Raw genomic sequence first — 25836 nt, 5'->3', positions numbered from 1 at the left:
TTTGATGATCTTGTAATTCAGTTGTTCTAATCTAAATTTACTCCGCCAGTAAGCGGGACAGAGGAACTGAGATGTTTTTCTTAAATCTGAACCAATCATATTAAGACTGATGATAATGAGTAATAGATCATGCCATACTGACTGTGAAATGTACCTGAAATCCTATAAAACCTGCTGTATTCCTTTGTTCGGAGAGAGATTCTCTGGAATTGATGGGAACTCTCCCGGCCGTGATTAAAGCTTTGAAGGACAGAAATTGGAGTATCTGGCAATCTGCGCAGCAAGTCAGGTTAGGGAACACTAGGTTTTTGAGGGTCAAGACGTTGACCGAGATATTATTGAGTGTCAATTAGGAGATGCTCCGAAAGATATATTATTGAGTGTCGATTTGGAGATGCTCTGAGTACTATTGAGTGTCGATTTGGAGACGCTACGAAAGATCAGGAAATTTATTGAGTGTCGATTAGGAGACGCCCCGGGAACAGGTAAACTTGAGTCAGGTGCGTAGGGGAAAATCTACCACAATGTGAATCTGTTGACCAGGCTACACATGACATGAGTTGTGGTCTCACAAATCAATCAATTAATGTCACAAATTAATTTAGATCAGATTAGATCAGATTAGATAGAACTGTATTGATCTAAGACAAGAGTGATTCCGTATGTCACAGACTTCCGGCGCTTTGTTTGGTCACGTGCTCTTTTCAAACAGTAGATTTGCTCCGAGATGATTTAGATATGGTGGAGAAAACAAGTCTGAGCACCAGATGTCGCTAATGTGCACTGTGTTAAAAGCTTTGAGTAATGAACCATTTTTCGGCACAATTTGATGAAAGCCTCAAACGCTTGGTTTCCCATCACTACTGTCTAGTTGTGCACGTCATACCTATTCTCTGCCCATTCATTCTGCTGCCTGAGGCCGTCTTTGTCATCTGCTGTGTCTGCTGGCTCAGGACTGTGCAACTTCTTCACCCTGTGCCCTCTGTCAAGCTTGGGACCCGTTTCTTCGTTCTGTTTGATGTGAACTATTTAAGTTATCTCCAGCTGTGTTCACCCTGAAAGCCGGCGCTCGGCAGACTGCCTGTGTTCTATTATTATTAATAAACTGTTTCTGTTTACTGCCAATCACTCGTGGGTCCTCTGTCCCTCCTGACAAAAATGGGTTGAATCCAAAAAACTCTAAACAAATTTTAAAATTGTTATGTTAGAATAAAGACAGCATCAGTTAGGTTACATAGATTTCAATTGTCTCATTACTCTCTACATTTTACCACCTTGGAATTTTAAGGTTCTATCTGCATTCTGAGCAGTTTCGAGATTTTGAGCTTGATGTTGCATTTCATTCTACTTTGTAGATAGAACATTTTTTGTTTTCTAAATAAAAAGTCCTAAAATGTACATAACTTAATTAAAAAAAAAAAAAATCACATAATGTAAATAAATTGTCACAGAATAAGAATAGCTGAAGTATGAATTAGAACATGTAAAGGTTATGATTTTACAAATATTTGTGATGTGAAAGATATGATATAATTTGTTTTTTTTTTTTTTTTTGCAATACAACAAAACTTATGCGACAAGGCATTGTTTCAGGGAAAACATTTTTTATACGTATATTCACTTTGTCGAAAAGAAAACTTACTCGGTTACTAACGTAACCTCGGTTCCCTTAGATATGGAACGAGTATTGCATTGTTCGTCTTATTTATACATAAGACAAGACGCATATGGGCCAAACTCCTTTTTCTCCGATTTCTGAAGCCTTCATTCAATCACGCAGTGTAACTGCACGGCCATTGGTTCGTGGAGTTAAAGTAAACGAGCCACTGGTGAGCGACAGATACCCATAGGACAGGATAGCCCAGACAACGGGGACTGAAACATTGTAGTCATCCTCCCAAGCCCATAAGCCAAGGCACCAGCAGGGCCTAGGGTACATACAGGGGGCACGGGATATAGTTACACCCGGACATGGTCGGGGTCGTAACGGAAAACCATAAGTTGGACACAGCAGTGAGGCTTATGCAGAAAGGACCTGCGATGGAAACGCCACAGGACCATGCCCACGAGGAGGCCATGCCTCTCATGGAATGCGCTCTCACACCTAAAGGGCATTGAAGGCCTAAAGAGGAATAAGCGAGTGCTATAGCGTCAACTATCCATCTAGAAAGCCTGGGCTTCATGGATTGGTTCAAAGGGAGGGCCTTTAAGGCCTCTAAGAACCACAGATAGGTCCCAGGTAGGAACCGTGAAGGGGACGAGGGGGATTCAACCTCCTGGATCCCTTCAGGAAGTGAACAACAAGGTTGTTTCTCCCCAGCGACTGCCCTGCTATAGAAGCATGAGAGGCTGCTATAGCTGTGACATAGACCTTAAGGGTAGAGGGAGTACGGCCTTTATCTATTAAGTCTTGAAGGAAGGACAATATCTGGGATATGTCACAAGTCAATGGGTCCTCGCCCCGGGCTGTGCACCAGGCGGGAAAGACGGACCATTTAAGAGAGTAGAGACGTCTTGTTGACGGAGCTCTAGCTTGTGAGATAGTGTTTAAGACATTCTCTGGGAGGCTTGCAGGCTCCCATTGAAAAACCACACATGAAGATCCCACAGCTCGGGTCTGGGGTGCCATATCGTCCCTCTCGCTTGACAGAGGTGTAGTGATTTTGGATTAGCCTCACATGAGGGCACCACAAATGTAGTTATTTATGGTCTTAAATATTAATATTATTATTTTGTATTAATATTAATATTGAGTCAGATGATTCCTTCCAATATTTTGGGGTACCAGTCAGGATTCTCACCTTAACAATAAAGAACTATCATGAAAGATTGTTGATTGAATTAGAATTTTATAAATTGGAGGAAGTTTATCATCTGACCAATCTGAAGGACTTAGTGAGATTCGGGCGAGCTTGTAGAGCCTCTGATTATCAACACAAAAACGACACAGTTTGCAATAAAATGAATTTATTAACAAAAAGATATACAAGAGTAAAATATCACACTCACTAAATACTACGAAGGAAAATGACTAAACTACTAAGGAAAAATGACTAAACTACTAAGAAAATTGAATCAATAATCAAACAGAAACTACAAACTACAACACAAATGGATGTTAACAAAACTGAATGCCAAGTAGATGAGCAACGGATTGGACGAAGCAATGAATGGGCAATTAGCAGTCTATGAGGGAGTCAATTGTGGTCTTTCTGGATGCTGGTATTAAAAATAGTAAATAAGCATTTACTATGAATACAGATAACGTGTCTAATATATCTATCTGTGTACGCTGACCCTAGATAAACAGTCTCTACACAAATAGCAATCTCATTTATCAACAGCCTAATGCCAAGGCCTTTGGGAAAAGGTTTGGTTAGCTTATATTTACGTTTCACTTGGTTGGGTGATCAGTCTAGAAATGGGAAACGTTGTCTACTGGTATCCTTCCATGTGCAGTGGCAGACTGGATTGCTTTCCAACAGCTGCAGAGCTGCACTGAGTGCTGTAGGTCTTTGTGTAATCCAGAGAACTGTAGGTCAGATGGTGGTCGGTCCGTAGGATCTTCTGTAGGTTGGAGGTACTTGAGTTATGCAGGTCGGGAGTCAAAGTCCTCTGCAGAAGCACTTGGGCTGCTTGAAGATCCGTGCGGTGAAAGGTTTACTCGCAAGAGTCTCACCTTGGTCGTGCTGTTGTTCTTCCCTCGTCAAGTCAGAAACTCCAGAATGAGGGTTTGTTCAATTGGGGAAGCTTTTATTCCTTCCTGTTGGGGAGGGGATTACAAATCCCCACCTTTCCTGATGTGGTGATGTGATTGGGTCACAGCATTCCAGGTGTCCATCCCTTAACACGCCCACCTTTCATCCTGTGAAACTTGTTGTATTGTCCCAAAATACACAGTTAAATAAAACAATGTCTTTAGGACCTTGGAAATGCTTTATTTCTTTTTCAAACCTTTCTCAAAGTCCTTGTAGCAGTGTTCTGAACTCGTACAGTCCAAACTTGATGTGAATTGGTTGAGGTATCACACTTCTGTCTCAGTGGGTGCAGTTGCATTGGGTTTTATTCCAGGTGTGGTTTCCACTGTGTGTGCACAGTTTACTGAATGAGTAAAAGGATGTATAGGACATGTTCCTTACAGTATTCCTGTCCATTTTTGGTTATTTCAAGTCAATATGTTTAGAAAATGTCTTTCTTTCTGAGCATTTCTTTGTTATTGCTGTGCTCTAGCCAAAACCAGTTTGGCAGACCTAGGAGTCCATGGTCATTCACACCTTAAACTCAGGCATGGAGGGCTGAGGTGAACAAAGGCAACTCATGATGAGATTAGCCTATCATCAATGGGCCATTGATGTCATCTTTACTGTCCTCCACCTTTGGCAGTTCTGATTACAATAGTCATTTAGTTGAGGGTCCTATCAGACTCTTTTGTATTCATCAAAGTGGGACAAAAGGGATGTCTGTTGTGAAGCTCTGGTGCCATCTCGTCTGCTGTTCACTACATTCTCCCTACCCTGGCAGGTCGAGGGCGAAGTCATTGATCCATCAGGTGTACTAAAGTTGAACAGTAAGTACACCTAATTCTTTGACCATTGGCATTTCGGTAAACTTTATTATAGTTATTAAAGGACAGACTTAATAGCTATAAAGGTAGTGCTAACCACCTATGGTAGGACTAACAAGAATTATATCAGGTTAGAGAAATTGTAATCTAAAGATGACTCTAAAGTAAAGAAAAAAAAAGGGAGTTAATCTACACAGTGGGGGATTCTAAAAGGACTGCATAGCAAAGTTAGCAGGGGCATGCTGCTGATTAGTCTATGTTGTGTGTAGTGATGGGACAAAGTTAGGGGAGTGGACTACACGTTGTATGTTCCCAATATCAAAAATTAGAAAGTTTAACCGGAAACCAATTTCACCAGCTTTTGGGTCTACATGGACTGGCATGGCACTATCCAAACCATAGGCCAAGTGTACTTGTTGCGTTTGGGTAGTTCCCAGTGTAGCCTGTCTCAAGATTCTCTCCACAAGTTTCACAGGTACTAAATACAGAGGGATCCTGTTCTCTACCAAGCTGTCCAAAGCAGGACTTACTTCTCTAGAAAACAAAAATTCTAGCATCAATGCGTGGACCATTTGTACAGCATGCACCATCATTTCACTCTCACTCCTGAAGTCTACACACTAGCAGTCTATGAAGGAGTCAATTGTGGTCTTTCTGGATGCTGGTATTAAAAATAGTAAATAAGTATTTACTATGAATACAGATAACGTGTCTAATGTATTAATCAAAGTGGGACAAAAGCTCTGGTGCCATCACGTCTGCTGTTTACTACAGAGGTTGTCCCGTCTCAGAGGAATCGGCCATGGCTCCATGGGCGATAGCTGATACAGCTCAGAGAACCATGGTTGGGTCCTCCACAGAGGAGCCACTAGGAGAATCTTGTGCGCACCCTCCCTGACTCGTCTGGTTACCTCGGGAATCAGCGCAATCGGGGAAAAAGCATAAAGGGGGAGGCTGGGCCAGTCGTGGTCCAGCGCATCCCTGGCTTTCGAAAAATATATTGGCCAGTGAGAATTGTCTTCTGAGGCGAAGAGGTCGACCCAAATTTTCTGAACCGTGCGGGGGTGGAGCGACCGTTCCTCCGAGGGAAGGTTGCTCCGGGACAACATGTCCGCCCCTGTGTTCAGTACGCCCTGTATATGCGCTGCTCTCAGTGAGAGCAGGTTGCATTGGTCCAACTCTAGGATGGTTTTCTCTAGAGTGTAGAGGGGCTTTGAAGAGAGCCCGCCCTGGTGATTTATGAAGGACACCACCGTCATGCTGTCCGATCTGACCAAGACATGGTGTCCCACCAGGAGAGGAAGGAAGGCGTGGAGAGCTTGATATACCACCATCATTTCCAGACGGTTGATATGAAGCTTGCTTTCCGGGCCGTTCCAAGTGCCAAAGGCCGGACGGTTGTCACACAGAGCTCCCCAACGACCTTCCTCTTGTTCATCGTCCCAATTGCCACACCCTGATCGAAACCAGCAGGGATTCGTCCAAGGGGCCAGGGTTGCGACGCACGCTTGGCTCACCTTGAGCAAGCAACGACCATGTCGCCAGGCTTGGGACGGGCCCCATGGTTTCAGCTAGAACTGCAGCGGGCACATACAAATTATTCATGTGGGTTGAGTCTAAAATAATCCCCAGGAACGAGATACGTTGGCTGGGAGATAACGAGCTCTTTTGGAAAATTGACCCTGAGCCCCAAGCACTCCAAGTGGTTGAGGATGATGGATCTGTGAGATATTAGCTCCGCCTCCGACTGGGCCAAAATGAGCCAGTCGTTGAGGTAGTTCAGTATGCGCACACCCATCTGTCTCAGAGGGGAGAGAGTCGCATCCATGCACTTCGTAAAAGTGCGGGGAGCTAGAGATAGCCGAAATGGAAGAACCGTGTATTAATATGCCACCCCTTCAAAGGCAAATCTCAAGAATCACCTGTGATGGGGGGCTATCTGGATGTGATAATAAGCGTCTTTCAGATCCAGGGTAAAGATCCAGTCTCCCGGCGTATTTGCGGGAAGATCTGCTTCAAAGTGATCATTCTGAATGTGCGCTTTGTCAGGGCCCTGTTCAAATGTCTGAGATCGAGGATGGGTCTGAGACCGCCATCCTTTTTGGGAACGAGGAAGTACCTGCTGTAGAAACCTGACTCGCTCAGTGCTGGGGGAACCACCTCTATGGCTCCTTTCGCCAGCATGGTGTTTACCTCGGAACACAGGACGAGCGCGTCCCTGCTTTCCACAGAGGTTTGAACCATGCCGTTGAATAACAGAGGCCTGTTGAGCGAATTGGAGCACATAACCTCGTTTTACTATGTCCAGCACCCAAGCTGACACTCCGGGGATGGCCTGCCATGCCTCGGCCCGCGTGGCAAGGGACTGGATTGGTTCTAGAACTGAATCACTGTGAGGGACTGTGATGCACACATGGGGTGGAAGAGGAATAGTGAGAACACACTCCGTCAATGAACGCGGCTTGCGGGGGCGGGGCCGGCAAGCGAAGCGCTCAGAGGTTTGGCATTTAATAACAAACACCAGAGAAATATGCTCTTTCAGAGTTAATATATTCCACAAGTCTCACCTGAGTCAGGGGAGAGCGGCAATATCATATACAGCTGAGCGCTGTCAGTATTGATCTCGTAGCGCTCTCATCGTGAGAGCACACGCCCTCAATGAACGCGGCTCGCGGGGGTGTGGCTGGCAAATGACACGTTCAGAGATTTGGCATTTTACAACAAATGCTGGAGAAATACGCTCTTTTAGAATGAATATAAAGTCTCACCTGAGTCAGGGGATAGCGTCATGTCATATTCAGCTGAGCGCTGTCAGTATTGAGCTCGTTGTAGTGCTCTCATCGTGAGACACACGCCCTCAATGAACGCGGCTCGCGGGGTTGTGGACGGCAAACGACATGCTCAGAGATTGGGCATATTACAACAAATGCTGGAGAAATACGCTCTTTTAGAGTGAATATATATTCCAAGAGTCTCACCTGAGTCATGGGAGAGCGTCATGTCATATTCAGCTGAGCGCTGTCAGCATTGAGCTCGCTCTCGCGCCTTTCTCAATGAAAGTGGGGGTGTGGCCGGCAAGCGGTGCTTGTTGGGGGTATGGCCAGCAAGCGACATGCTCAGAGATCCAGCATTTTTTTTTTTTTTTTTTGCATTACAAACACATATATTATGCATTACAAACAGCCAACATGCATTACAAACAGCCAACAATAAGTACAAGTCTAGTTACAATCTCGTCTACAAGATTGTAGCTAGATCTAGTTACAAACTCGTCTACAAGTCTAGTTACAAACTCCTGTACGTGTATGTATGTGCACGTGTATGCGTGTGTGTGTGTATGTGTTTATGTGTATGTGTGTGAGTGTATCTGGGTGTTAAGGTGCAGACATATGATCAAATATAAATCAAAGAGTAAGAAGATAACAGATAACCAGTGTAACAATAAAACAATAAGGACAACAAAAACTTTTGACAACAATAATTATAATAATAGTACTTATAACATTTATATTAATAATAATAATAATAATAATAATGTTGCTAAGAAATGGGGAGGGGGGTTGAGGATGAGGAAGAGGGCAAATAATAATTATTATTATTATTACCATTATTATTAATTATTAGGGTTACCACTGATTCATCCATTATCACCACATACAGTAAATTAGACCCCAGTGCATATCATGCCACAATAAGGTGTCAGGGAGAGACGCTGCAGGGCACAGGACCCAAGGCCCAGACAAAGAAGGTCAGCAGATTTATGATTGTTGGGGGGTAATGAGAGATGACCATGAGGGATGTAATTCTAGTGTTTGCATGGAGATGTATTCTATTAGTAAGATTTTCCAGGATGCAATATGTAGGGAATTCCTTGATTTCCAGTTCATGAAGATAGTTTTCTTGGCAATAGTTAGCGCCGCTAAAAGTAACTGCTTGTTTATGTCGCTTAAATTGATTATGGATGTACCACCTAATAGACAAAGGGAGGGAGACATTGGGATGTGACATCCCATAAAGACAGATAGTGATTCGGTGACATTTTCCCAGAATTTTTTAATTGGGGTGCAATACCAAAGGGCATGAACATATGTGTCTGGGTTATTTTGTGAGCAATGTGAACAAGTTTCTGAAGTGAATCCCATTTTAGACAATTTCCATCCAGTTAGGTGAGATTACCTTATACTGTATGAGTTGTAGGTTGGGATTATTTGTCATAAAGTAAATATTTTTACAGATTTGTTTCCAGAAATCAGGATCAGGAGTAATGGATAAATCTGTTTCCCATTTAGCATATGGTAAGCATAGTGTATTATCTGATTTTGATATTATTCTATAGATTTTGGACAGTAGTTTCTTTGAGGAGGGTATTAATTAACTCTGAGATAGGAGGTGAAAGGTCTAGGTTAATGGTCCACGTATTAATTTTTGATTGGATGGATGATTTGATTTGACTGCCCGTGTATGTAAGTTAAGTGGCTTCTTGTTGGCAGTGAAACCTGGGTTATCCCAAATGGAGGTGTATTTAGATGGTGTAAGAGGGGTGTTTGTGATTTGGTGAAATATCCACCAAGCTGTCAGAGCCGCTGCTATTGTTGGTGCTTTGAAACGGGTGTTTTTTGATTCTCTTACTGTAGAATGGTAAATCTGAAATGCGAATATCTTTACAAATTGTTTGCTCAACGTCTAACCATATGTTTTCTGATGCATTTGGATGAATCCATTTATATACAGTGTTATGCGAAAGTTTGGGAACCCCTTGCAGAATCTGTGAAAATGTGAATAATTTTAACAAAATAAGAGAGATCATACAAAATGCATGTTATTTTTTATTTAGTACTGTCCTGAGTAAGATATTTTACATAAAAGATATTTACATATAGTCCACAAGACAAAAAAAAATAGCTGAATTTATGAAAATAACCCTGTTCAAAAGTTTGGGAACCCTTGATCCTTAATACTGTGTGTGGTTACCTGGATGATCTACGACTGGTTTTTTTTTTTTTTTTTTTTTTGTGATGGTTGTTTATGAGTCTGTTGTTTGTTCTGAGCAGTTAAACTGAGCTCTGTTCTTCAGAAAAATCCTCCAGGTCCTGCAGATTATTCAGTTTTCAAGGATTTTTTGCATATTTGAACCCTTTACAATAGTGACTGAATGATTTTGAGATCCATCTTTTCAAACTGGGGACAACTGAGGGACCCAAACACAACTATTACAAAAGGTTCAAACATTCACTGATGCTCCAGAAGGAAACACGATGCATTAAGAGCCGGGGGGTGAAAACTTTTTGAATTTGAACTTCAAGGTATATTGTACTTAATTTGTCTTCAGGGAAACATGTAAGTATCTTCTGTTGCTTCCGAAGGGCAGTACTCAATGAAAAAAATGATATTTCAACGAAAAAAGAAAGATTTTGACATCTGCATCCTGTTCAAAAGTTTTCACCCCCCGGCTCTTAACACACCGCGTTTCCTTCTGGAGCATCAGTGAATGTTTGAACCTTTTTTATTAGTTGTGTTTGAGTCCCTCAGTTGTCCCCAGTGTGAAAAGATGGATCTCAAAATCATTCAGTCACTGCTGGAAAGGGTTCAAATATGCAAAAAATCCTTGAAAACTGAATAATCTGCAGGACCTGGAGGATTTTTCTGAAGAACAGAGCTCAGTTTAACTGCTCAGAACAAACAAGGGACTCATGAACAACCATCACAAACAAAAAAAACAGTCGTAGATCATCCAGGTAACTACACACAGTATTAAGAATCAAGGGTTCCCAAACTTTTGAACAGGGCCATTTTAATAAATTCAGCTATTTTTTGTCTTGTGGACTATATGTAAATATCTTTTATGTAAAATATCTTACTCAGGACAGTACTAAATAAAAAATATCATGCATTTTGTACAATCTCTCTTATTTTGTTAAATTTTTTCACATTTTCACAGATTCTGCAAGGGGTTCCCAAACTTTCGCATAACACTATATGTTTTGAAGCTGATTGGCGGTGAAGTAGTTGAGAAAATGTGGTGCTTCCAGTCCTCTTTGAGTCTTCGGTTTTTGTAGAGCAGTCAATTTAATTCTTGGGGTCTTATTTTTCCAGTAAAATTTGGTAACAATTGAGTCTAAAGATTTGAACCAGGTTGCGGTGGGTTGTGTTGAAGTCATTGTGAATAAGTAATTTAGGAAGTATAGTCATTTTAATTACTGATATTCTGCCCATGATGGATAATGGTAGGTTCATCCAGCGTTGGAGATCATCATTTATTGTTTTGAGTAGTGGGGTGAAATTAAGACTAAACAACTCTGACAGCCTGGGGGTAACCTTAATACCTAAATATGTAATATGATTAGTGCATAGACAGATGGATGGTATCTGGGATGTCACATCCAAGCTATTGAGATGTAATGAAAGAATAGACGATTTACTCCAGTTTATTGAATATTCAGAAATATTAGAGAAGGAATTAATGAGTTTAATATTTTCTTGTAAAGATGATGGTGGGTCTTGAAGATACAATAAAATGTCATCCGCATAAAGACTGATTTTGTGGTGTATGTTTTGAGTTTGAATTCCTTTAATGTATCTGTTTTGACAAATGGCTGCTGCTAATGGTTCAATAAAAATGGTGAACAAAGGGGGGGAGAGCGGGCATCCCTGTCTAGTTCCCCAGTGCAATCTGAAGCTACGTGATGTTAGTCCATTGGTGATGACAGTGGCTGAAGGTGATGTATACAAAATTTTGATCCAATTAATGAATGATTCCCCAAAACCAAACCTCTCTAATGTGGAAAACAGGAATTTCCAGTTAACCCTATCGAAAGCCTTTTCTGCATCCAGAGTAACTATGATGGTTTTTTCTTTTTGAGTTGAGGAATAATACATTAAGTTGAATAGTCCGCGTGTATTGGTGGATGCTAGTCTACCTTTAATGAAACCAGTTTGATCTGGAGGTATTATAAATGGTATAAAGAAATGGGACGATAGCTTGATGGTAATGTTGGATCTTGTTGTGTTATGGGTGATTCCAAGCAGTTTCTTTGGTGTTCACTAGGTTGCGGCAGAGTGATGCTGTCGAGAAATGAATTGATGTCATTGTGATTAGGGTCTGTTTCTGATGAGTATAATTTACTATAAAAATTTTGAAAGATTTGGTTAATTTCTTCTGGTGAGTTAGTGGATTTCCCTGCTGAGTCCTTAATAACAGATATTGTCGTTTTTTCTTTATTTTGTTTAATTTGATTTGCCAAGTACTTACTTGATTTATTACTGTGGTGAAATTGTTCTTGTTTTAGTCTATGAATAAGGAATTGAGTATGTTTGTCAATTATTGCATTTAGTTTAAGTTTATATTCTCTTAATTTAATTTGTGTTTCTTCTGTTGGGTTCTTTATATTGACATCCTGTAGTTGTTTGATCTTTTGTTCTAATTCTGCTTCTTGTTCCTTTTCTTTCTTTTTTTTGTAAATGGAATATGAAATTATTTTTCCTCTTAAAACTGCTTTTCCTGCTTTCCACAGAAGAGACGGAGATGATTCAGGGGTGTCATTCATTTCTAGAAAGCATGCCCACTCTCTTTTGAAATAACTGTCAAATTGTAAGTCTTTCAGAAGAGATGTATTAAAGCGCCATCTGGTTATGGGTTTATGTGGTTTTGTTCAATTCCATTTAAATGTTACCGGGGCATGATCACTAATAACTATTTGATGAATCTTTGATTCTGAAATATTTGGTATAATAGAATTACTGGTGAGAAAGAAATCAATACGGGAATAAGAGTGATGGACTGGTGAAAAGAAAGTGTATTCTTTAGCATTTGGATGCTGCAGACGCCAACTATCGCCAAGACCAAAATCACTCATGAACTGTTTTATGGTTTCTGTAGATTGCCAAATGCGCTTATTACTTGAACTATTAAATCTATCTATTGCTGTGTCGAGAACTGTGTTGAAATCGCCTGCTATTATGACTGGACAGTTGGAAAGATTTGAGACGGAGGAAAAAAAGGTCTGAAAAAAAAAGATGGGTCATCTGTATTTGGGCCATATAAATTACCAATCATAACTGGGCTATTATTAATTGAAATGTTTATGATAATAAAACTTCCTTCGGGATCTATAACGGTAGTATTATGAACAAATGAAATTTTTTTACTGATTAAGATGCATACTCCTCTTTGTTTTGTGTTGTATTGGGCTGAGAATAAAAGATTATATTCTGATGATTTAATTTTGTTTTGTTCATAATTTCATCTGTTAATGAATTTATGAACATGCTGGTTATTGATTCAGTAATGGGGTGAATGGTTCAGAAGAGCCAGGGAGTAATGCACTTATCATGGTATAACTGTCCATTTATGTATAATTTGTCCACAGTGATGGTTGCCTTTTTTCCTTCGTTTATCATTTGTTTTCGAATTGGGAAAAGCAGTTTCTGTCGTTCAAGAATGTCCTTTAGGAATTGGTCATTGAGTCCATAATTTGTTCCTTTAAGTTGTCTTCCTTGTCTCTGAACAAGCACTTTTTGTTTATAATGTTCGAATTTTGCGATGATTGGACGAGGTCTATTACTGTTGTTTTGAGATCTAATACGATGCATGCGATGAAAAGTGATGGTCTGTACAGTTTCGGCTGGTAATTTGAGTTGTTTTATCATAAAGTCCTTTACTGATTTTTTCTGATATCTATCTGTTCTTGACTGAATTCCAAGCTGTGCCGCAGTTCTTGAAATTCCTTATGTATTACTTCTATTAGAGCAATCCTAGCATCAAGCCCGAAGAGTTTATTTTCTATCGAGAGGAGAATGTCCTGTGCAGCACAGTGTCTCTGTGCAGCACAGCGGTTTAGGTGATGTAGATGGTGTTGTACCTGCGCTGGACAGAGAGTCGGGACGGGGTCTTTTGGAGTTCGGAGTGGGGTTGCCTTTGCTTTTTTTGTTGTCGTCTGGTTTATCCTTGTTCATGATGCAGTAAAGACTGTTATAATGTGCGTCGATATATTCCTCAAGATGATCCACGTTGTAAAACGTTAAAGTCCAGATCTGAGGAAAAAAAAAAAAAAAGAAAAAAAAAAGCGAAGCGATGGATATAGAGCTAATTGAGGCGTGTATGCAAAAAAAAGAGAAAGAAAAAAAAAACAAACAAAAAAACAAAAACAAATGTTTTTTTTAATTATTTTTGATCAGGATTTGTTTACAGTTTACCGGTCTTAACAGAAGAGAGCCGCCATTTTTTGAGATCCAGCATTCTGCAACAAACGCCGGAAAATGCGCTCTTTTAGGGTGAATATATATATACCATGAGTCTCGCCTGAGTCAGGGAAGAACGTCATGTCATATTCAGCTGAGCACAGTAGTGAAAACACAGTGAGCGCGGCTTCTGTGTGGGACTTTCCCAGACATCGCATGCACTCACTGTGCCCGTGACATTTTTTTTTTAAAATTAGCTCTGATATTTATACCAACTGCGTTGCAGAAGGATACATCGTAATGCACATGCTCGACGCTGCAGATGGCTCGGGAGCGAAGCGCTGACCAGGCTGCTTGAGAGCGGCATGGGAACAGAGCTGCTTGAGAGTGGCGAACTGATCTGGCTGCTGTGAAACAGCGAGTTGATCAGCGCTGCACGTTATTTATTCTTGTTTCCTGGGGGATCTAAATTAAGTGCATTTTACTTAAGTAAAATTATCTGCCAGTGTGGTAATAAAAATAATTTTAATGCAAACGGAAAACAAGATCATTTGGAGTGTCTATTACTAAGTGCAAATTTAAAGTAGCTCCACCCACTAGTGCCATACAAGGATACATGTCATTAATGGCTTCATGGTGTAGGCAGTAGTGCGTTGGGTGTGGAAAACTAACTTGTGACGCGTTTGACTGGATTCGAATCCGCCTTTTGCCAAGCTCGCTTTTCTCCCTTTTCCCATCACATATCACATCTCACATCAGAAAGGCATTTATTTTCAATAAAAATGAAGAAAATTGAAGAAATGAAAATTGAAGAAATTAAGAAAATTTTTATGAGACTGGCTGTACATTAACCTTTTTATGTTCAGAGCTGAATTCAACAGTAATACATTTTATTAACCAAAGATAAAGTTACAAAGAGAGTACAACTGAATTAGATTATAAAGTTCTGAACCTGTTATCAGAGGTGACTGTGTCCAAGTTGTGTATTTCAGAAATGTACATGTACAAATCATGCAGTTAATTAACAATGCATTAAAACATTGCATTCATTTAAGGTAGAAACAATGAGCTCATTGAAGTAATGAATACACGTTACACATTACATGGCATTGATCTACTGATGTCATTGTTCTCTACAGGTTGAGCCATTGTGGTGTCACAGATGAAGGTTGTGATGCTCTGGCTTCAGCTCTGAGATCAAACCCCTCACATCTGAGAGAACTGAATCTGTCTAGGAATAGTCTAGGAGACAGAGGAGTGATGCTGCTCTCTGCTGGACTGAAGAATCTTCACTGTAACCTGGAAATACTGAGGTAAGATTATGACTCTTACACATGAAATAGCATTTACAGACTGTTATTCACATTTTCAGAATCTGAAGGATGTAATCACGCATGAAAATATCAAACTGAAAACTGTCATTAGTAAGCTTTATTGCAATACATTACATGGCATTGATCTACTGATGTCATTGTTTTCTGCAGGTTGAACAGTTGTGACATCACAGGTGAAGGTTGTGCTGATCTGGCTTTATCTCTGAGATCAAACCCCTCACACCTGAGAGAACTGGATCTGTCTAGGAATTATCCAGGAGACAGAGGAGTGATCCTGCTCTCTGATGGACTGAAGAATCCTCAATGTAAACTGGAAATACTGAGGTGAGATTATGACTCTTACACATGAAATAGCATTTATAGGCTGTTCACATTTTCAGAATTAGAATGATGTAATCACACATGAAAGTATCAAACTGGGAAATTTCATTAGTAACCTTTATTACATTACATGGCATTGATCGACTGATATCATTGTTCTCTACAGGTTGAGTGGTTGTGGTGTCACAGGTGAATATTGTGCTGCTCTGGCTTCAGCTTTGAGATCAAACCCCTCACATCTGAGAGAACTGGATCTGTCTGGGAATTATCTAGGAGACAGAGAAGCGATGCTGCTCTCTGATGGACTGAAGAATCCTAAGTGTAAACTGGAAATACTGAGGTGAGATTATGACTCTTACATATGAAATAGCATTTATAGGCTGTTCACATTTTCAGAATTTGAAGGACGTAATCACGCATGAAAGTATCAAACTGGGAAATTTCATTAGTAACCTTTATTACATTACATTACATGGCATTGATCTACTGATGTCATTGTTCTCTACAGGTTGATTTATTGTGGTGTCACAGGTGAAGGTTGTGATGCTCTGGCTTCAGCTCTGAGATCAAACCCCTCACACCTGAGAGAAGTGGATCTGTCTAGGAATGATCTAGGATACAGTGGATTGATGCTGCTCTCAGGTGTAGCGAATCAGTACAGGTATTTAATTAATTTATGGGTGAAATATATGAATATAATAAATCATAAAGCTTTATGATTAATTATAATACATATACCGACCCGAGAGGGAATTATACATATATTGTGAATTAATTACAACGAATTATAATCAATCACATATATGATTAGTTCTGGTTTGATAATAATTTAGAGAAACTATTAGTTTGTCCAGCAAACCGTTAGCTCCTCATAGCCGATTATAAAAGGAAGGTTTTTCTCTGGCCACGAGAAAGACTTCCTATTCTAGCATCAATGCGTAAAGCAAGGATACTGGATCGAAACGTTAAAGTGACCTGGGTTTGTTGCATGAGCAAAAAAAACAATCGAGCATGAATATAATGTATTTAATATATGAAACTACGGATACAGAGACTATACTACTAGACATACACAAACAATACACATATATGGAAAACGAAAGTAAAGTCAAGAAAACAGAGGTGATCAAAGGAATGGCAACTTACTAACAGTTAAAACCTTTGAGAGCCAGCAAGGAAACTCAGCTTACACATCGAGCTTAAAACGCTTTGGAAAGAATGGTTCTATACTTGCATAGGTTCAGGTGCTGTGGTCGTTTCGTGTTTCTGCAGGAGTTTCGGTGCGTGCGGCTGAAGCGATTGGTCCTTTTCCGAGAAGGTGTTCTTCGGCGGGATTTTCAAACAAGGGTTTAACTTAAGAGTAAGATAACCGGAAAGGAAAGAAAAAGAGTCCGTCTCCTAGGCGATGAAGAGTGAAGACTTAGGGCGACGGATGAAGAGGGTTTGACAAAGAAACTTGTTGCCAAAAGGATGGTCGTCCCGAAGAGAGGGGGGCGCGTGATGGAAGCGCGGTCGCCGAGACGTCCGGGAGAGACGTGTGTTAAATGGCGAGAGACAATCGAGAGACAATGAGAGATGCGTGTCGTTGTGTTTTAAGGACAACAGGCCAGAACGCCTCCTGGGATACATCAGCCAATGATGAGGGTGCGATTCTGGCGGGCAAACTCTTTCTTTGTCTCCATTTATGACCTAATTTGCATGGTTTACGAAGTGTCCGATCTGAGTACATTTTCTTCAAAGTACCATTAAAAATAGAAGAATGCATTTTACAGTCATGTGACATACATTTTCAATTAGAGCATAACGAAAGCTTTACAATGAGACCAAACTTGTCAGATGGCAAAGACATAAAAGGTGAGATACAGTTTATACTTGAGTTTTATCGTTTAGAAGAAAACTAATACAACTACAGTCGTAGCTAAGCTTATATACTAGGGATAAATACATGCACCTTTAAATACAGCGACGGGGACATATTGGCACAGTCATATTTGGAGGATAAATGTACATTCACAATCTCCATGCGTGTTTGTGAGTGTCTGTATGTGTGTGTGTATTGGGGTTGTGGCCAGTGTCTGTGACCATATCACCTTTAGTCCCACCAGGGTGACTCTTTGAAGTCTCTGGGGCTGGATAGAATGTGTTCTGTTTTTCTTTACTGGGGTAACAAAGGTGCCAATGGGGCAATTGGTCCCGGACTTGCCGGAGCCGATTCGTGATTTACATGCACAGTTCAGGAGGCTAAAAGCATTCTGAAATGTCCAAACTTGATTGACTCTGCCGGATCTATCCAGACGCTACAATCCCCCTTTCGGCCAACGAAGTTCCTGTGCGGACTTCGTTGGACGGTAACAAGGTTCGATGGCACATGGATCCGGATGGTCAAGCAGCAGGTGTTTCCTACTGGTTCTCTGTCCATCTCGATGAGGCTGGGCATTTTCTTTGCCTTGAAACTTCCTCTCCTCTGTCTCCTTTTGAAGCCTTGAGGAAGGGCAGATAGGCACTTGTCCATGGACTCTTGCATCCCTTTGGTCCCTTCGGATAGGATGGAGGCCAGGCCCAGGGTGAGTGCGTACTTGATTGCTATGGAGAGGCAGAGGGCTGTGTCAGCAGCTGTCCAAGCCTGGGCTATAGGTGAGCTGGTCAGGACGGGCAGTCGGGAGAGTGCTTGGAGGGCTGTATCAACGGGAGTAATGTCAATTAGCTGGGACCCCCTTTTCTCAATCATCAGTTCCAGTTCTGGATCTAAGGTGTGGTTGTGATTTCCGGTTCTGACGGGTCCTCTTCGCTTGAGAGACGGTACACTGCCAGATTGTTGAGGTGAAGGATGGAACCCAGGGGTACCTGGATCCACATACTTTGATTGGACAGGCTGACACGAGTGGCCGTGTCGTGCTGATTGTAGGTTAGGGTGTTGATGCGAGTGGGGGTGTGGACGAGCAGTCGATCGCCCACAATCTTGGCTTGTGTTCCGATGACTGGGGTGTGAGGCTTGGCCTCGGCGGGGCAGCGTGTGTCGCTGATCACGGGCTGCAACCGGCAGATTCCTTCAGTGTGTTCTCTGAGGGAAGGCTTGTTAGAGCCGAAGCAGTGAATGTCTGTGGTCAAAATGCACCTGCTCAAATGGGGAGCCAGATACAGCTGTGGGTCGCTGTAGTGGTAGACTACCACATCTGAGGTATGTATCTTGGGATGGATGTTACCTTGCCACCACCTGACATTGACCTTGTCTTTGGGTCTGTAGATGTTATCTGGTTCACCGATGGGTGGATTGAGAAGGACGCCCACCTCATTCTGCTCTGGGTTGGCGCGCAGTAGGATGGCAGCACCCAGAGAGTCAGCGAGGTGGGCTGGAACAGTCTTGGTGGGTCTGCCAGTAGCAAAGTCCAGCATAGTTTGTACAGGGTACTGAGGAATCCTATTTACAGCCACGCTCTCCGTAGAGAAGCTAACTTCTCGCAGCAGGTCTGTTATCAGAGTTATGCCCAGCTGACTTTGGGCAAAGTCATTTTGGAAGACTGTAAACAGTTGCTTCATTGAGTTCACCGTTTGGATCAGCAGGAAACTGTGAGTACAGGGAACCACCACAATACCTTCCCAGGATTTGCTGATGGTTTGCAGGGTTTGACGCTGCTTTGCAAGTTGCTTTCTCAGCTGTGGGCGGAGCTCGTCGAGGTGCTGGTGAGTGGAGTAGGCTGTAATGATGCTGGGGTCTCCTGGTTGGTACAGGTGCACCGGCAGCGTCACCTGCCGCGCCGTCATTAGTTCAGTGGGGGACACCCGAGTTGACTCCGGTGTGGTGTCCATGGTGGCTATGAACCCCAGAGGAAGTTTTACATTCCAGTCTTTCTGGTTGACTGACCATGAGAATGTGACTCCTCTGCGTTGCAGTGGGGTTCTGGGATTTGTGTTTGCAGTTTGGACTTGACAGCAAACCTCACATCCTCTGACATCCACTGCCACATCCTGCTGCATGCTGGGCCAGTACGCCACTTGTTTTAATGTCTCATCAGTGGTTCTGGTGCCATGGTGTCTGGCACATGGTGTGTCGTGGGCGTATATCAGTTCACCCCCCTTTTGGCCTTGTGGCATTACAAGCTTTGGCGCTGTGAGGTCGTCAAGGACATGTTTTAGGATGTTTAGTCCCACACGCAGCATGTGGTTGATCCCATGCAGCCGTTTGTGGCTAGGGGTCGCTGTGGGACCAGATGCCGTGATCGGGAGGTTGGAGGGGTTTGAGTGGTGGTTTAAAACAGTTCGTAAGGAAGTGTTGGTAATTTTGGTTGTCAGTGGCAGTGGCCGTAAGGTGGGAAATGTTGCAGGAACAGAACGCTGGCTGCAGGTTGCTGCTGCCACACTAAGGGTGGGTGACTGGGGTGGGGGTGACCGTAGATTGTTATGCAGCGTGCCAGTCTTGGCACGGGCAGTAGTTTGGTCGTTTGCGCCTTTGCCACGCCCTGGTTGTTTTGAATGTCTGTTCACCTTTTCCCAGTAAACGATCATGTCATGTGTTTGGGTGATGTCATCACGTGTTTGGAACAGGTGTTGATGTTTCACCGACATGTTGTATTCAGTCCTGAAATTAGTTTGTTTCCAGCCTGGAAGATGGCATGTGAAACTAGGTCTGGCATTGCATGAGTCTGTGCAAATGAGGAGTTCTTTGATGTTATGGGCTGAGGCAACTTGAAGGGTTATGAGAGTAGCTGCTACTTCAACATATTGACGTGACTGGGGACCCCACCTGAAGTTCTGTGGTTGGCAGGGTTGGTTGTTTAACCATCGCACCCCTGCACCTGCCTGTAGGATGCCCTCATGGCTGTAGGAATGTCCATCGACGTAGGCCGTGGGCATACCTTGGCACGCATTCTCTTCGAAGTACTTGTGACAGGTTGGTTGTTGTTGTTGGGGTACTTCTACCTCAAATGTCAAAGCTGGTGTGTTGTTTAGGGTTTGACCACGTCTCATGTTGAGCCGAACAGCACCCCCTTTGGTGTAAGCTGGTACTACAGCTTCCTGTATGTTGAGCAGGATGCAGACCTCTGGGATGGTCTGGTCTGACAGGAAATTGGCAGTGTTGACGGGAACAACAGGGGACTGTAAAGTCATTGGAGCCCACACCAACTCATTAGCACTGTCCATATGAGCCTTAGGGTGCATCAGGGAGTCCGGAAAGACCAGGAAGTGATGGGTTAGACGCAGGTCATTCCATTTCAAGTTCAAAACGCAGATGTTTTTGGCAGTCGTCATGGTTGGCAGACGAAAGTCCAATGGGAAGTGTGTGTGCTTGTTGACACATGGGAGGTTCGGTGTTCCCTCAATAAGAGCACTTAACAGCGTGTGGCTGAAGGCTGAGTTGTCTGCCCACAGTGTGCGAATAATGTCTGTTGTAGTCACATCATTCAGCTGTGAGTCTGTGGTGACCTTGGAACAGAAGGAGTTAAAGTCTATGGTGAGTTTGAGTGTGCAAGATAGCGAACTTGAACTTTGCCCTGAGACGGGGTTCCCGCGGCTAGCTGCAAGATTTCCCGTGACCTCTGTGACCTGACAGTCTGGCTCAGGTGACCTGGGTGACTGGAAGGGCAACGGTTCTCGTACTTGAGCCCAAATTTTCAGCTGTCTGAAGTCCAATAAGGGCTCAAAGCGATCTAGCAAGTCTTTGCCAATGAGCAAGGGAAACGTGTCCATTGGTGAAATGTATACGGGGTGTACCAAGCTCATTGGCCCGATGGTTAGATGAATGGGAGCTATTTGTTCAAGTTGGACCTCATTTTGGCTGTACGACTGCACATTTAGCTCACATCTTTGTGGTTTGAGAGTTCGATTTTGTCTCTTGGCTTTATCTCTGAGTATTTCAAAGAGGTTAGTTGACATCAAAGTGAGATCTGCTCCGGTGTCTACGAGCGCTTCAATTCTCACATCATTTTCCACAGTGATGGCTATGTACAGCTTTCGGGCCACCCCCTTTTCGATAAGGTTCCCCAGGAGTCTTGGTACCGGGGCTTGGGTGCTGACCGGTAAGCAAGTGGGGCTGGTGTCATGTGGTTCGTTAGGGAGGCAGACAACCAGAACAGCACTTTCTGGTAACTTGGAGTCTTGGTCATCGGTGTGATGATGTGAGTTGGTTGGCTCTGGATGTGCAGTTGTCAGCTGAGGTGGCTGGGTGGCGCGGTCACTTAGTGATGCGTTAACTGATTCTGTGGTTAGTGGCTGGTCAGCAGTGATTTGGGTGTGAGGTTCTGTCGGAGGTTTGTCAGGGCAGACGTTGGGGGTAGGTTTCCGTCCTAGTCATAAGGAGTTTGGCTTGTCTTTCTGGTCTTCCTTACGGTGCTTTTCCTGAATCAGCTCTTTTAGGGCCTTCAGGATCTCTGCAGACTCAGACATAGCTGCACTGTTCTGCTCCTGTGAGCGCTCGGACTTGGGCTTGTTCGGTGCACGTCGAGGGGCATTCTGTCTTTGGCGGTCGGGGCTTGAAGTTCTGGCCGATGAAGATCTGCCATTTCTGGGTCGCCGGCTGGCCTCCCATGTGGCACTGCCTTTTGGGTTGCTGGGTAACCGGGACTTGTCCCAGACTCTTTCAGAACGCCCAGTCTGGTGCTTGGGACGGACACCCTCGTAGTGAGGCTGCCCTCTGTTGGCCGGGAACTGTCTTGACTCTCTGTGAAACGGTCTGTCACTGTGGTGCGTGTGTGCACCCTCTAGGGCCAGTTCTGGACAGTGATCAGAGACCGGGTAAATGGTTGGATTTTTAACAGTCTTTTCAGATGCAGCCTTTTGCTTAGAATAAGCCTTGTGGGCTAAATCTCGCAGCTGTTGAGTAGACATACTCCGTGGGCAGGCCAAGACTCCCAGATGATGACTCACCGCAGGATGCAGATTTCGGAGAAACAAAGTCTTAAAGTTGAAATCTTCCTCCATTCCTGGCTCGTTTCGGGCTCCGAAGTAGGCCCTTCGTATTCTGTTGTAGTACGCTTGTGGGGTTTCCAGTCGGCCCTGTTTAAGGTCCATGGCTGCGAGGAGCCCTTGGTCCGATTCAGGGTCAGAAAACTCTCTGATCAGAGCCTGTCGCAGCTGCTGGTAGTCTGATTTGACAGCTTCTGGCTGCCGATCTAGAAAACTGCGCACATCACGGCTAGACGTGATTCGGAGTAGGTACAACCTGTCCCAGGCATTCACGTTGGCCACATTTTGCAGCAGAAAGTCAATGTCCTGTAAATACGCGTGCACGTCAACGCCCCCTGCTGGGTCTGGGGTGAAAGTGGGGATATTCTTTGCTAGCTTGTCCAGATCTTTGGGAGCCATGCCGTGGCTAGTGGCACGGGTTTTCTGGAGAGGCTCCCAACCTTTTGCTGTTGAAGAAGGTTCTTGGCCTGCTCGTGAGTGGCATCTTGGGCAGTGGACTTTCAACACCCTTTTGAACTAGGGATTCTTGACTGGGCCTACTGGCCAGGAGAAACTCTGTGAAGTGTGCTTCCCCTCCCAAGTCACCTTGCAGTTTATAAGAATGTTTCAGTTCTCTGTGAACAGTGTCCAATTCATCTCTTAAATAGTCTCTTTGCTGTTTCAAAGCAAGGATCTCACTTCGGGCCTGTTTAAGATGATTTTCGCAGGCCCGGGCCTTAGCGTCCCTTTCTTTCAGTTCGATCTCTGCTCTTGCTAGGAGAGTTTCACCTTGTTGGAGTTTTCCAGTTAGTTCCTCCCTGGATTCCTTTTCCAACTGCTCTTTACGCTCCGCCTCCAAGTGGAGCTCTGCAAGGGCTTTTTGGAGTCTCTCTACCTCCTCTTGCAGCTCGGGGTCGGATTCATCCGCTGTCCCACGCTGGTCCTGGGTCTCGAGGAGTAGTTGATCGAGGTGATGTTGAGTCTGGGCCTGATTTCTTCTGGCCTCCCCGGCCTGAAGCTTGAGCGCCGCTGCTTCCTGCTCCAGGAGAGCGTTGCTCCTTTCGCTAAGCTTCACCTGGGCAATGAGGTTGTGGGCAAGGCCGCCAATGAGCTTGGCCCATTCTTTGTGGTTGTAGCTCTGCGTCGGATCGTGGGCCATTAGTCGATTTAGGTCCCCGTCCAACTGCTCACGGCTCAGGTGCTGGAGGTCACCGGCGGCGTTGGGCAGAAATGCGTTGGTCATGACGCCCAACCAGGTCTCGAGATGATCCCAGTGGGTGTCAGGGCTGGATGCTCGCGACATAGTGGCTTTACTGTTGACGAGAGAAAGACAGCACAAAAGAACCAATGCAAGCTCGCGCAGGACTAGTGCGTTACGTAATACGTAATTAGCTAAACTTTGTGTGTGCTTCCAGTTAACTGGTGCAGGCAGTTAGTGGAATATAGGCCAGACACTTATTGTCGATGGCCAGGAACGACCACGTGGGTTAATTTGTGTCGGCGAGTGCTGGATTTAAATAAAGATCTTGACAGGCGGAGGCTCTACGAGTCTACTAATGACTTTGGCTGCTCGGCCGTCTATCTATTATTCAGCTTCCGTGATGGCTCTCACAGGCTCTGCCTTTATGTGAAATAAAAGAGACAAACAGTAGAAAAACAGAACAGAACAGGATGGCTGCAATTTATGAGAAATAGAACAGTAAACAAATAGGAAGGAATGAAAATAGAATAGCAATAAAATACCACAAGAAGGGCTAGAGGGGAGAAGTGAAACTTCAGCTTATTACCACAGTAAGGGTTTATGACCGGGCCTGACGAGGGCGCTGTCGCGTCATAAACCTAGAAGGATAGTATGGCTTAAGGGCAAAAGGGGTTTTGCCAACACTTCTGATTGGAGAATATCAAATATTCTGTGGCTTTCACTGAGCGAAGGGACTGTATGTCCTTAATCTCGGCCTGGGGTGATTTGTGATTGCTCAGACAAGAACTCAGTGGCGGGGGCAACCTCTCCTAGACGTTCCAACACTTGGCTGTTGTGTTCCTCGGCACCCTGTGCCTTTTGCACTGCGATGCAACCTCTCAAACAGGGACTTTCAGCACAATTGCGTGTTTGGGCAAGGTGTTTGCGCCAACGGCCAGATTGGCGGCCAAAATTGTATTTTTCCCAACCCCAGAGTCTGACCCCGCAGGCAGTTACTCAAAGGGCGGTTCTGTCGTGCAGAAACAGGGAAATTAAACAAAATTGCCTTTGTTGCCAACCTGGACTCGTTGCCTCCTTGCACCTGACACACCCAACCTGCTGATGTCCCTGCGTGTTGCCCGCGGTACGAGGTCAGAAGTGACTGAGGTTCACCCACAGCCAGTGAGAGATCCGCCAGGCTAGTTTACTCCGCTCACTGGAACTCACTGGAACAACCGTCAACTCACCACCGGTCGCTAGAGGGCCCTATTTGCAAATACACAAGTGGTCACGCAAACACAGCTTACTTGTAAATTTAAATCTTAATTTAAATCTTGTTTAAACTGAATTTAAATAATCAAGTGTGTAGGACGAAAGAATAGGGGTCTAGAATGACAGTCAGAAGGAATTAGCTGAAAGCAGAAAAGAAAAAAAATAAGGCAAAGTAAAAAAGCAATTCAGAGGCACTTGATTCAAATTTGAATTAAACTCTGTTCAATTGAATTTAAATAAGTGCGTAGAATAACAGAATGGGAAAAAGAAAGGAGAAGGTCTTCCCTATTGGAGAATTCCCTAAAGGGAATTGCTTCTTGAGCAAAATGCCAACTGATTGACACTACTTAATTTTAAATCTCAATTAAATGTTGTTTAATTAAATTTAAAAATAAGTGTATAAAATAAGGGAAACTTGGATGTGAGAATGCTGTTACCAGCAAATCACAAACAGGACACAGACCTAAGAGTGGATAAAAATAAAAAGGTAAGTAATAACAAGAAAGGAATTTCCAAAGTAAAAACTCAAGAGAGAAAGAGAGTATAATGAAAGAAAATCAAGTAGAATAATAAAATAACATAGAGCAGAGAAAATCTGTGAACACAGGAAAAGCAGGAAAGGGGACAAATACTCAGAGACGGGAACTAACTTATGTGGGAGTGTCCACCAGGGGGAGCACTTTCAGAAAGTGAATTCTCTGGTTGGAAGGGAAACTTAATTTAAATTAAAAATTTAAACGTATTTAAATCAAATTTAAATCGGTAAACCACATTCCAAACACGATTGAAAAGCATAACCATCAACAAACATTTATAGCGGCAAGCTAGATTAAAGTAGCCAAAAGGAATTTGGAAACACTTCAGCTCAACGTATGGGGAGCAGAGTTAACCCAGAACGTCCACACGATGGCGTTAGTGAGTCCACACAACAATGAAGTAGGGAGGGGTGCCGCACACCTGAACAGATTGCCTTCTGGCGTCTGGTCAGAGGTACTGCATCCACCTACTTTAATTCGTGATATTTTAAATTAGCGCGTCTGTGGGGTTCTGATTCCCTTACGGCTGATTTAACTGCACTATCACGGTTACAAACTTTAGAATCTCGGCGG

At 43.3% G+C, this 25836-nt stretch overlaps 2 protein-coding genes across 6 annotated transcripts in view; both read left to right on the top strand.

Moving 5' to 3' along the window:
• The window catches only part of ech1 (enoyl CoA hydratase 1, peroxisomal), a 140548-nt gene that overhangs the window by 76227 nt on the left and 38485 nt on the right, over positions 1–25836 (top strand). The gene's annotated exons all lie outside the window — the stretch shown is intronic.
• The window catches only part of LOC127496257 (NACHT, LRR and PYD domains-containing protein 12-like), a 66917-nt gene that overhangs the window by 25690 nt on the left and 15391 nt on the right, over positions 1–25836 (top strand). The window contains exons 8-12 of one of the 5 annotated variants that reach the window (XM_051864051.1): positions 14881–15054; positions 15226–15399; positions 15563–15736; positions 15905–16057; positions 17569–17656. In XM_051864051.1, coding sequence (XP_051720011.1) covers positions 14881–15054; positions 15226–15399; positions 15563–15736; positions 15905–16057; positions 17569–17641 — 748 coding nt within the window. In that variant the 3' untranslated portion in view covers positions 17642–17656. Of the gene's footprint in view, positions 1–14880; positions 15055–15225; positions 15400–15562; positions 15737–15904; positions 16058–17568; positions 17657–25836 lie in introns of those variants that run through there. The other 4 variants (XR_007925276.1, XM_051864048.1, XM_051864050.1 and 1 more) reach the window with 4 other exon arrangements.

This window comes from Ctenopharyngodon idella, chromosome 15 (genome assembly GCF_019924925.1).
Source record: "Ctenopharyngodon idella isolate HZGC_01 chromosome 15, HZGC01, whole genome shotgun sequence".
Classification (NCBI taxonomy): domain Eukaryota; kingdom Metazoa; phylum Chordata; class Actinopteri; order Cypriniformes; family Xenocyprididae; genus Ctenopharyngodon; species Ctenopharyngodon idella.
Note: the sequence above shows the minus strand (reverse complement) of the source record. Positions and strands in the feature narration are given on the sequence as shown.